Raw genomic sequence first — 13,138 nt, forward strand, 5'->3', positions numbered from 1 at the left:
TGGGATTACAGGTTTGTGCCAGCACTATCTGGCCCCTAAGCTACATTATTAATATTTCCTTTTTAGAGGTTTTCCTGTGTGTTCCTAGCCAGAATTCATAATTTAGTTTTTTCTTTACTAATAGATTTTTGTATAAAACTATCAAACAGTTAAATGTCTCTGTTGCTATTAATGGATTCCTAAAAGTGTGGTGCAAGGTTTGCTACGCTGATAAAAGTGTTAGCGTAGGTCATTCTCTTATGTATGTTTTCTATTTTAGGAAGATTTTAATGAACTCTTGTAAATGAATTAACAAATCTAGCCTTTTTTGTAAATGAAACTGTAATTAAAATTGCCCTCTAAGCAATTGGGTATGTGAACATCTTTGCAGTGATAAATGGTGAAACCTTGGGATTATTAATAAGTCTAGTCACTGTATGGGTCCAGAGGCCATTGCAAATGTCCAAGTAAGACAAAGAGAAAGAGAATTGAATGCTAGTGTGGTGATCACGAGTTAGCTAAAGATCAAAGATATCAGAGGAAGGAAAATTACCTGAAGAAAAAGTCATGTATGCAACTCTATAAATTGTTGCATCATTTTACTATTTTCTCTAAGATACTCAAGCATTTGCTAATACCTTTCTTCTAATAGTACAGGCAAAATCAGAAAATAAAATTTGTTTTCAAGATACTAAGTTCGAACCAAGAAAATATAACCTTTATTGGAATACATACCACTGGCTTCATTGTGTGACACCATAAAAATACCTCAGAAAAGAGTACCTGCAACCTTGTTTTCATAGCACTGGCTGCTAAGTGTGTGCAGATTATTGACTATTGCTGTTGTTTCAGACCAATTTTAACACTGTTTTAACAAGAGAGAAAATGAGGAAAGAAAACATAATAAATGATCTGAGTGATAAATTAAAAAGTACAATGCAGCAACAAGAGCGTGATAAAGGTTAGTGGTATCTTATAATAAGATTTTAAATTTTTTTTGTAAAGCGCTTATTTATTTTTAAGTAATGCTTATTTAACTTGGGGTCTTAGATTTGATAGAGTCCCTTTCTGAAGACCGAGCTCGTTTGCTTGAAGAGAAGAAGAAGCTTGAGGAGGAAGTGAGCAAACTGCGCACCAGCAGTTTCCTTCCCTCAGCCTCTGCAGCTGCAGCCCAAGAGCTGTACGGGGCCTGTGCACCTGAGCTGCCTGGGGAGACAGAGAGAGCGGCCATGGAGATAGCAGATGAAGGAAGGGTGGACTCAGTCATGGAGACAAGCATGATGTCTGTCCAGTAAGTAGCTGTGTCTTCCACTGGGTTCACCAGCACCACACTGGACCTGAGCCTGCTGTCTCAGCCTTGAAGGATGCCAAGGCAGGCAGATTACAGGTGAAAGATCTTGGGCTACAGAGTGAAATGGGTTCAAGGCCACAGTAAGCAGTTTAGTTGAGGCTCTGTTTTAAAATTACAAAACAAACAAACCAAAGGAAATAGTAATTCTAATATTTTTTGTTTTGTGATAATGATGTTTCTTTGTTTAAAAGCTCTGGCTGTCCTAGAACTAGCTTTGCAAACCAGGCTGGACTCGAACTCAGAAACCCACCTGCCTCTTTACCTTATGAATTGTTCTCAGTTCATGGAAACGTGTGATTTTAAAGGACAAAGTAAAATGCTCTAAGAGAATGTTGAAATTAGAAGTCGTAAATGATACAAATTAATCCAGAGTGGAAACATAACCTGCAGGGGGAAATAAGCCTAACTGTATTCTATGTACAGGAGAGGCAGTTAAATCAAAACAATGTAGAAAGCTCAGTGTAAGGCCAGGCACATGAGAGCATTCATCTAATGTTCCCAGTGTGATGGTGCTGGAATGGGGCACAGAGAATGGCAGATCTCGAGCTCATTGGTCAGCACAATTATTGAACTCCAGGGTCAATGAGAAAAGTCAAAAAAGAAAAAATGGTAGCATGCTCTCTGAACGAAGACTCCAGTACTGACCTGTGGTCTTCATACATATACACATACATACACATGCATAGACAACATATACACACCCAAAATAAACAAATTAATTAAGTCATGTACAGTCACTGTAATATTTGCAGAGAGCTATATTACATCATATACATTTCTTTGGAAATTAATTGAGATAGGGGAAAGTATTTAATATCTGGGAAAGTATGAATTTTGAAGAAATTATCTCTAGATAAAAAGGTATGCAAAGTTTGGTTATTATTTTTGGAAGTATGTGAATTTACATACAGATTAATAGTTATTCTGATCTATATGGGTTACTTTTGAAAATTTAGTACAAGTTCTTATTCTACTAAAGTTATCTGAATTAATAGTAGCATTTAAGCTTCTGAATTTTTTTATTTCTTGAGACTGGGTTACTCCAGACTGTCCTGGAACTGTGTAAACCAGATTGGCCTTGAACTCACAGAAATCCACCTGTTCATCTCTTGAGATTAAAGGTGTGCACACCTGGATAAACTTCTAAAATTCTGTTGATGATTGTCTAATTCAAAGTTTTAAAGTTCTTAGACTTTATTAACAAACATCCTCCCACTTTCAGAGAAAACACGCTATCCGAAGAGAAGCAGAGGATCATGCTTCTAGAGCGGGTGAGCAGACGTTCTGTGCGGTGCTTGTCTACTATGATGACAAGTACAAGATAAAAACACTCAAGTGCTTTTCTTTCTGAGACCAGTACATTTTGAGGTGCTGTATGAATTAAATATTTTTATTATTGTCTTTAATTGTTGATATTTGAGAAATCCTGTCATTTGTTCTCCATTAACAGTTAGCAGTTGGGTCAGTGAATGGCATCTATAGAGTCAGAAAAGGGCATACATTTTATTAATGACCACCCAGGAATCAACAGTATAATATAGATTAAGAATTTCATCACATTTATTTAAAAAAATAGTTTTTCTTTTTTGAGATGAGTAAGAATATAAGAAAATTATTAATAAAGATTCAAGTAATGAAGATTTTTAATACATATTAATTAAAGTGAAGAAGACAAGTTGGCAATAAGGGGCTTCCTTCCAGTTGCAAACAAACTTGTATACACAAACTCACAGAAACACATAGATATGAATACCATAAATAAAGAGAAAAAAATTGACAATTTTTATGAATCAAAAGTCCTTTGAAAGGAGAATGAACTTTCCATGGCTAGTTTCATTCTTTGCATCAGTTTCTTCCCAGTGTCTTCATTCCTTACAAGCTTAGATGTGTGACAATAACCCAAAGTCAGACTGTCTCATCTTACTCAAATGATTCAACCATCTTTTTCTTTTTTGTTTAGCTTATAATCACACAACATGTAGTTGTTGTGTGATTATACACTGTAAATGTGGGCCCCACCTCTGAACTAGAGAATCTTTTCTGCTAAGTTCAGATATTAATGTGTGTTTAAAATTCCACAGCTAATGACAAAATTTGAAAACTTGAGGAAACAAGTCTTGGGACTGTGTAGCCAGTGTTGTCATTCTCATAAAGTGATTAGAGATGAGAACAGTTAAACTCTCTGGACACGCACACAGTGTAAAGATGAGAACCTTGCTCTCTCTCTCTCTCTCCTCTCTGCAGACGTTGCAGCTGAAAGAAGAAGAAAACAAGCGGTTAAATCAGAGGCTGGTAAGAGTCTCTTGTTATCTATTTTTTAAATGTATTTATTTATTATGTATACAGTGTTCTGCTGTCTATATGCCTGCAGTCTAGAAGAAGGCGCCAGATCTCATTACAGATGGTTGTGAGTCACCATGTGGTTGCTGGAATTGAACTCAGGGCCTCTGGAAGAGCAGCCAGTGCTCTTAACCTGAGCCATCTCTCCAGCCCTCAGTTTCTATTATGTTATAGACATCTTACACCAATTTTTTTAAAAAAAAAAAAAAACTCTTAAACAGGAAGGGAACATGTGTGCTACCATGGTATAAGTACGGAAATCAGAGGACAACTTCACAAAATAAGTTCTGTGACCACTGGGCCTGGAGATTGAACTCAGGTCATCAGGCTTGGTGGCAAGTGCCTTCAACCTGCTATGTCGTCTTGCCAGCCCAGAATGTATATGATTTACTCATACTATGGTGTTAAGCCATTTGGACATTTGCCCTCACTGGCTCTCAGTAGATGACGTCAGGTCAGAGTTATGCCTGGATGTAGAATTACCCTACAGATGTATGTATGTATGTTTTGTACGGGTGTATGTATGAATGTTTTGCCCACATTTTTGTATTTGTACCTTGTGTGTGCCTGTGGGTACTTGTGACCCATCATGTAGATGTTGGCACTGAACCCACATCCTCTGGAAATCAATCAGTGATCTTAACCACTGAGCCATCTCTCCTGCCCCATCCTGTTTTTCTTGACTTGAAAATAGTTCTCATGGAAATTTAACCAAGTAGACATTACTGGAATATTTAGGGGGGAAAAATGAAAAAGACTATAGTAATTTATTAAGAAAACTATATTTCTTGGAGTTCCTTATTTATGTTTGTGATCTTTGTGCTTATAATTCAGTGAATTAGTAGTGCTTTTTAACATTTATATTTACTCTGAATCTTGTATGTGAAGATAGCTGGCTATGCCCACTGTTGAGACAGTCATATTTTAATGATTTTAATACAGTAAGTTTATTTCCACCTAAATCAGATTGTGTTCCTTGCACTTAAAACAATTATTTTCTCATTACTGCATATTTTAAAGGAAGCAAATACTTTAGTCTTATTTTCCATGCTTTTGTTGGGGATACTTTTTTTGTACATATCACAATACATACATGGAAGTACAAGGTTATTTTATTATTTTAATAAGTAATAGTGAACCGACTGTAGTGACATACACCATTAATTCCAGTACTCAGAAGGCAGAGGGAGGCAAATCTCTGAGTTGTGGGCCAGCCTAGTTTACGTAGAAAGTGTCAGTTCACCTGGGGCTATATAGAAAGAAGGTGTCTCAAGCAATTAACTGGTTCCATGTAATCCCTGCGCTTGGGAGGCAGAGAGAGGCAGGTGTATCTGTGAGTTCAAGGTCAACCTGGTCTTCAGAGCGAGTTCCAGGAAAGGTAGGGCTACACAGAGAAACTCTGTGATATGTCAAGAAACAAAAGGAAATGTAGTAGTGAAGCATCCCCTCTCCTTTCTCTTTGTTGTTGAGACAGGATCTCTTTCTAGTTGCATGAAGTGCATAGTCCTAGCTCCAGAGTTTAGAAATTTCAGCAAGGCTTTCCTTTTTTTCTTTGCCATCACCACAAACAACAATAATTAGATGTTCTATACCTATAGACTACTAATTAAGAAGGTTTAAATGTTATCCAATGCATTTTTTAAATATGATGTCCCCAAGGGAAAATAAGCCCCATTTGGGCGAGATTTTTACCAGTATGTTTTCATGGGGCAATATGGTTTAAGAACCATTTGTAAGCTGCTTTGTTCTAGCACATAGGATAGTAGTAACAAGAGAAACAGATACTCCCACGTGACCCAGAGTGTTAGCACATGCATCCATTTCTATGGAAGTGTGCTTTCCCACTGTCTTCACACAGAAGTATTTACATGTTGTTCTCCACACTTAGAGCCTTTTTTATAGAGTGAACCTGTCTCAGACTGAACTTCACTGGTAGACTATATGTCATTTTTCTTGTTAATTTTACCAAATCTGTAGTCTGTTAGGACTTCCTAGTCAGATACTAAACTCCCTCATTCTCTAAGCCCTGCTCTGTACCAGATAGTATTGGGAAGGGAATGAATGAAGTTAATACACCAAGTTGAGATTTCATTGTTGAATTATTCCTGAATGTAAATATTACATTTACAGCTTGAACACAGATTGAAATGTATCACCAGACATTTCTGGTGAGTACGGTATTTTAGATGTCTGCAGCTCATGCATGATTCCTTCTTTTGTCCCAGATGTCTCAGAGCATGTCCTCAGTGTCTTCAAGGCATTCTGAAAAAATAGCCATTCGAGAGTAAGTATTTAATTTTTATTTTGTGAGTTTTGAATCAGATTATTAGTTAATGAAGACGTTGTCATCAGAATGATCATTTAGACCATGCTGAGTGCCTTGTGTAGAAGCTCATTGGAAAACAAGGGTTTTCACAGTTATCCTGGAGTTCTGCACACTGTGTTCTGGATCATTTCATTAGGGTTATGTCATTGACACAAAAATGCTTGCAGCATTTCTTGTACTGGCTAATACCTGAGCCGCCATCTACTCTGAAGACAACTTACTTAGTCCTCGTTTGACATTATACCTTATCTGGTACAAATTAACCTAACCTATTGAAGTAGTTGTTTCACCTGTGAGTTGTCTGGGAGGAGCTTCAGAGTAATAAATAAAAGCATCATAGCTGCTCATGAAGCCTGGCCTGTTATTCCAGAATTGCTGAACTTTTAAACATTTATTTGTTTTTTTTTTTTTTTACAAGGTAAGACAGAGTCTTACTTATGGGGACCCTCAAGTCATTCCAGTGGGTGCGCATCACAGGATGCGTGTGAAGGTCAGGAAACAGTCTGCAGATTTCCCCCACCGTTGGGTTCCAGGAATTGAACTCAGGACAACAATCTGTGAAAAGATTCCTCTGCCCATTGTGACAGCTTCCCACCAATCCCTTCTATTTAATTGTACAGTATTTGTGTGTGTCCTATCTACTTTATGTACCTCCTATCTACTTTAAATCATCTCTAGATTGCTTGTAACACCTAATGCAAATGCAGTACAAATAATGTACCACATGGTATATTGACAAAGGAAAATTGTGTGAGCATCTCCGTGGTCAGCAGAGACTGACCTTTTTCCATAGCAGTTACACCTGGACAGCTGAATCCGGTGGATATAGAACCCACAGATTCAGACCCAGCTGGATACTACCAAGTTTGTATCACATGTGAAACTCTCTCTAGGACAATAACCTTCCTCTCCTTAGTTTTCAGGTGGGAGATTTGGTTCTCATCATCCTAGATGAACGGCATGACAATTATGTGTTGTTTACTGTTAGTCCTACTTTGTATTTTCTGCATTCAGAGTCTCTTCCTGCCCTGGATCTCAAACCAGGTGAGGGAGGTAAGTGTCACATACAGTTCTAAAACAATAATCTTTAGTGGAGGATATATATATATATTCTCATGTTGTGGTTATATACACAAATTAAGTCATTTGGACCAGGAATACACAGAGAAACCATGTTAAAAAACAACGAAAAGAAAAAAAGTCGGATTATCCATATGAAGTGGTGTTCTTGTTTGTAATCTCCTGCAAATATACATACATACATACACACACACACACAAACACATATACATATATATGTATATGTATACATACACCCCCATTTTAGGGAAGGGGCAGTGTCGCTTGACTATTCAGTCATGGTTTTTGATGGATGAGTTATTTAGAATTATCTGTGGAACTGTAGCTACATAATCATGAAAAGTGAGAAGATAAGCATGCAACATAATTTATTTTAACCTTGAAATTAATGAAATTCTTATCTTTTTTTTTCTTACACGAAAAGTTTCATGTATCCTAGCTTGACCCCAAACTGTCCTGCATCTTGGTTGGTCTTGAATTCCTGATCTATCTCCCTGTATTTCCCCAGTACTGGATTTACTGGGTTTTCAGGCTTGGAGCTCTATGTCTGACTTCATGTTTCTTTTTTCTGCCTTTGGTCTTATTTCATTTATTTAAACTTTTTTTTACTTGTTGGGCTTTTATATTTCACAGTTTAGGGATCAAGCCTAGTATCTTGTCTATAAGCTGTGTCTCAGCTCTTTACATTTTTAGGTGACAATGATTCTTTAAAAGCCATAAAGATTCATAAGACACAGAAAATCCACATAATGACACAGATTTATCTGTTAACATTTTGCCTTATTTATGTTATTTCCTATGTGTTTCTAAACATGCAAATCTGGAAATGGCACAACTCCTATAATTCTGAACAAAAGGTTTCTTGTACTCTCCACCATTCTTGGTCTCTGCACAGGAAGTACACTTCAGGATTTAATTTGGTTTTTCATTAATAATTGCTTACTGAATCCCAATTGTCTTGACATTGCTGTGCTAGGCACTGTGGTTGCAGGTTCCAGTCCGCACTGAAGGACAGAAATCTGTTGTAGACCCTAGAATTGTTTTTACCACTTTGAGAAGTAGAGGTCATCATAATAGTTCCTTCAGTAGGTGGCAGTGTCGAGTTAATTATTTGCTCATGATGTCCACTTAGTTTGCTAATGTTCCTTGAAGGAGTATCACTTTTTAAGGGAGTAGCACCCATATACTTGCATGTTGAAAAGTGCAACAGATTGTTTCTTCAGTAAATTAAAAAGTTAGTTTTAGGAATTTCAATACTTTTTAGAGTATTACATGTTCTTGAGAACACCATTACTATTTTGATTCTGCAGTTCTTTTTTTCCCCATGAACTTTGAAAAGTAAATTAACAATTTATTCACTAGCTTCAGGTGCATCTCGAAGACCCTGGGTCCTTGGAAAAGTAATGGAAAAGGAATATTGTCAAGCCAAAAAGGTAAAAACTATACCTTTTAACTATAGTTATACCCTGTAACTATATCCTATAACCTAGGGGTTTTATTGTATGGAAATAGTTAATAGTATTGAGGGGTTTTTTTTTTGCTAAGTTTAATTAGAGCTTGAGTTTTATTAAATTTAGTTTAAGCCAGAAATCTTGTAAGTATTGCTGTTGTGTTTAAGTAGAAGAGACAGATTACAAAGCAGAACAGCTAGTGTAACTCATGTTGAAAGCACATGCGTAACTGCAAGCGAAAGTGAATTCTGTGTATAGAGTTGGTCTTTACTCATTGCCACATGCTACCCCATTGATGAAAGATGCTCTTGGGTTTGGAGATTAAACTGAAATTAACAAGCCAGGATCTTGTAATCATAGCAATTAAGAAGCCATGGCAGAGACAGAAGGATCATTAGTTTTAAGCCATTCTGGGTTATGAATATATATATATACATATATATATATATTCATATATATAATATATGCCCATAATCCTAACCTTTGGGAGTCTGCAAATTTGAAGCCAGTCTAATCGGCCTAGTGAATTCAGGGCATCAAAGGTATATAGTAAGACTGCATTAGAGAGAGGAGGGGTAGCTGTAACTCCCTCCCACCCTCTGTGCCAATGTTAGTTACCCAGTATATTCTCACTTGGTCAAGAGCATATCCTTTGTAGTCTGATTACAAAGTAAAGATTCTACTTTATGCCCCACCCCAATATTCTAGCAGTATGGTTGAAGGGGACTTGTATAAGTTGATTTAGTCATTCAATGGTTCCATTTTTTTTTTTTTCCTTCCTAGGCACAAAACAGATTTAAAGTTCCTTTGGGGACAAAGTTTTACAGGGTGAAAGCAGTGTCATGGAACAAGAAAGTATAGCCACAGAAGAAATCTACATCTGAAACCATTTTCTGATTTGTCCTCCAGTGCTAATAAATCACTCAAACAACTGGCCATCCTTTTTTACAAAAGTCAACACAACAATATACTTCATTGGTGATCTGCACATTTAAGTGGATACAAGAACAATAAATTCATCAAAATTCTTGGCTGAATCGAAATGGTTTTGTTTTGTTTCCACCCAGATAACTAGAAATGCGGACCAAACTAGTTAATGTTCTTCAAGGGGCGGAGCCTGCACTGTGGCTTGTGACTAGCCTCATTAATTGCCTGTTAATAAACATAGCTGAATAGATACCAGTGTTGTTGTTACCAGCATCTGTTCTCTTGTGAACTCAAGAGTCCTTTCACTCTTTAACACGTACTTTATAAAATGTATAAATCCTTCCACACTATTTAAAGAGGAGTGTTACTGCATGCAGATAATCGTAATTTTGAGTTTGCCTCAGAAGACTGCTAACGCACATTCTTTAATTTTTTAAAGTACCCTTTGATGTTTCAAAAAATTATTAACAGTGTAATTTGACTGACTTTAAGATCAGCCATAAATGATGAGCAATCTTCAGGAGCACTCTCCAGACAGCCCATCCTTCTTCTGGGGAAGGAGAGTCTGCACCACTGAGATTTTCAAGTGGAGGACTCAAATGTCTCAGCATCTTAGAACTGTTTCAAATAATCATATTGATGAACTCGTAAAGATATTCATTGTACATTAACATTTAGAGGTCATTAGAGGTCATTTAAATAACAAAATACTGTATTGTAAAGGACCTGTACAATTTTAAGATAATAAAGAATTGAAAGTGTAAATGTGTGTGCCTTTTGAAGGTTACATTTCTAATCTATTTGTGTGATTGCTGGGAAGGGTAAAAAATGTTCTGTATTAAAGAGAAACATGTTAATTACAAAAATATTGTTTGTATCATATGTAACAGTGAAGTGGTGCTCTCTGGAATGGAACCCTATAAAGTTGGGCTTTAGAAGCTGGCACTGAGCTAATTGTGCTGAAGCAGCTGGTTGATTGGAAAGAATGTCTTCAGGGCTATTGCTAGAGAGCAGTAATAGAATGATTCTTTTTCAGAAATATTTAATTTCTTCATAAAAATAAGTTGAATATTTTTATAAATATGTAATCTAATAGAATGAAAATAGAATAAACATAGTGTATAGAATACTGAATTTGACATTACTGAATAAATGAACAAATGATTTCATATGTTTCTATTCAATCCTTCAATGGCATCTTTATGGAGTAACTACAAGTATATCAAATGACTATTTTTTTTTAACAATTGTGTTTGTGTCTGAGTCTCAGGCCTTTTTACTTAATGCTCTTCAGATTTAATATATGGTTATTATGCTGTAGAATTTTTGGAATTATTGCTATAAGACACTAAATCTCTTTCCTTAATACTGATCTTAATGTTAGTTGTGGTTGTTGATTATTTTTGTTATATGGTGCGTTCATATTCATCTTGTCAGTGTTCACACATCTCAAAAGAAAATGAAAGGTGAGATAATTTTGTCAGAAGAGAAACAAGACATTCCCAAGAACCTAAATTCATTGAGTTCTTAGTTTTGTACAATTAGAAGCAATATGAGCTTTGGAACTATAATGCATGGCTTTCAGTTTCAGATATGATTTCCATAAACTCACACCTCATTTGTCCCATGCTTAAAGCAGGATAATGGAACCTACTTAATATCATTTGCACTTTTAATGCAAATTATAAATATTAGTGATTTAATCAGCTTTAGGAATGTTCAATACTCAACAAATGTTAACTATTATAAAAGTTTCTTTATCCGGACAGTACCATCCTGTGCCAAAAAGAAATGTAGCTTTAGTGGGGCCGGATTCAGTCCCAGCACCTCGGGAGGCTGAGGTCGGAGTGCTTGAGCAAAAGGAAAGCCCATCTAAAGAGCAGGTGGGAAAAAGCTTCTTACTGTAAACTTTGGTTTTCCCAGACAGGCTTTCTCTGTGCAACTCTGGCTGTCCAGGAGCTTGGCTTTGTAGATAAGGATGCCAGACAGTGTTGGCACATGCCTTTAATCCCAGTACTCTGAAGGAAGAGAGAGGCAGACAGATTTCTGAGTTCAAGACCAATTTGTCAAGATAGCCAGGGCTTCACAGAGAAAAATTCATGTGTTATATGTGACAGTAATTTGTAATAATAAAAGGACTATATTTGACTGACTCACGCCTATAAATCAACATCTGAAGAGGATCCAAAATCTAAAGTCAACCTGGGCTCTAAGACCCTGTCTCCGAGGAAAATAAATGCTGTGTACAGAAAGAACTCTTAGAGTTGTACTGTTTTGAAAAAGTGAATAAGGTATCATCTGAGAAGGCTTTATCCAGCAACTGATGAAAACATGCAAACCCACAGCCAAAAGTTAGAATGAACCCAGTAAATCCTGCAGAAGAATGGGGAAAAGATTGTAGGAGTCAGAGGGGTCAAGGACAACACAAAAAACGCACAGTATCAACTAACCTTGGCTCATAGGGGATCACAGACTGAACCAACAACCTGCAGTCTGGAGCCTGTAGGGGAATTGTCTAGACCCTTTGCATATATGTTATAGTTGTGTACTTTGGTCTTCTTATGGGACTCCTAACAATGGGAGCAGGGGCTGTCTCTGAAGCTAAACTGGATTTAGGATCCTCTTCAGCATACTGTCTTGCCTTGCCCAGCCTTAATATAAGGCAAGGTGCTTAGTCTTACTGCATTGTGATATACCATATTATGTTATCCTTGAAAGGCTTGCTCTTTCCTGAAGAGAAATGGAGGAGAAGTTGTTTGGGATGTGGGGAAGGGTGGAACTAAGAGGAAGGAGGGAAAACCACAGCCAGGATGTAAGATAAATAACAAAGAACAAATAAGGTATAAAAGATTATTTTCTAATAAAAAATAGCCTCTAATGTTTCCTAGTTTACTTTTGCTTTTGAAACGGGAACTCTCTTAATATCCCTGGCTGTCCTGTAACTCACTGTGTAAACCAGGCTGGCCTCAAACTCACAGAGGTTCACCTGCCTCCCACGTACTGGGCATAAAACATGTACCACCATGCCAGGATAATGTGAATTTCTATGTCTCCTTCATTGTTTTCTTGGTCTTTAACATATAATTTTATATTGTACGTGTTCCTAAATAGTCTGTTCCCTCAAATTTACTTGTTCCTTAAAATTTAAGAGTAAGATAGTAAAATCTGATAGTGAACTATATTTACCTATCAGCTGTGAAAAATGGACATGACCAAGGCACCTTACAGAAGAAAGGGTGTTGGTTGTTTATGGTTTCAGAATACTAGTCCATGATGACAGAGCGGAGGTGGCAAATGGCAGATAGCTAGCCGAGCAGCTTCTGAGCGTTCCCATCTGAACTGTCTTATACATTACCAAGTTCAACTGCATGAGGACAGCATTGGACCAAGGAAACATTTTCTAGAAGAGTTTGCCTCCATGGTGCCAGCCTCTTTTTAATCGCAACTGATTCTTCTACCCCTACTGGCCAGTATCTACTTGGTGCTGCAAAGATTCCATTTTAGTGCATCTGGTCACTTGTTAGTGCCTCTGAGTCACAGCCTCAGCTGACCAAACACCACAGATTCTTAATATTGAACTGCCCTGATAAAGTAAGGAACTCTTCAAACTTCCTCAGAAACTAACAAGCCAAGACCACGTCATCTGCCCTGCTCCCATCTTCTAAGCTCTCAACAACAGCCCTG

At 37.0% G+C, this 13,138-nt stretch overlaps 1 protein-coding gene across 2 annotated transcripts in view; it reads left to right on the forward strand.

The window, feature by feature from the left end:
* The window catches only part of Rb1cc1 (RB1 inducible coiled-coil 1), a 59,925-nt gene extending 49,706 nt beyond the window's left edge, over window positions 1–10,219 (forward strand). The window contains exons 17-24 of one of the 2 annotated variants that reach the window (XM_085677076.2): window positions 832–940; window positions 1,030–1,270; window positions 2,553–2,601; window positions 3,575–3,622; window positions 5,896–5,954; window positions 6,913–7,049; window positions 8,439–8,509; window positions 9,311–10,219. In XM_085677076.2, coding sequence (XP_085533202.2) covers window positions 832–940; window positions 1,030–1,270; window positions 2,553–2,601; window positions 3,575–3,622; window positions 5,896–5,954; window positions 6,913–7,049; window positions 8,439–8,509; window positions 9,311–9,388 — 792 coding nt within the window. In that variant the 3' untranslated portion in view covers window positions 9,389–10,219. The remainder of the gene's footprint in view (window positions 1–831; window positions 941–1,029; window positions 1,271–2,552; window positions 2,602–3,574; window positions 3,623–5,895; window positions 5,955–6,912; window positions 7,050–8,438; window positions 8,510–9,310) is intronic. The other variant, XM_085677077.2, reaches the window with a different exon arrangement.
* Window positions 10,220–13,138: the final 2,919 nt, after the last annotated feature.

This window comes from Myodes glareolus, chromosome 16 (genome assembly GCF_982192425.1).
Source record: "Myodes glareolus chromosome 16, mMyoGla1.1, whole genome shotgun sequence".
Lineage (NCBI taxonomy): Eukaryota > Metazoa > Chordata > Mammalia > Rodentia > Cricetidae > Myodes > Myodes glareolus.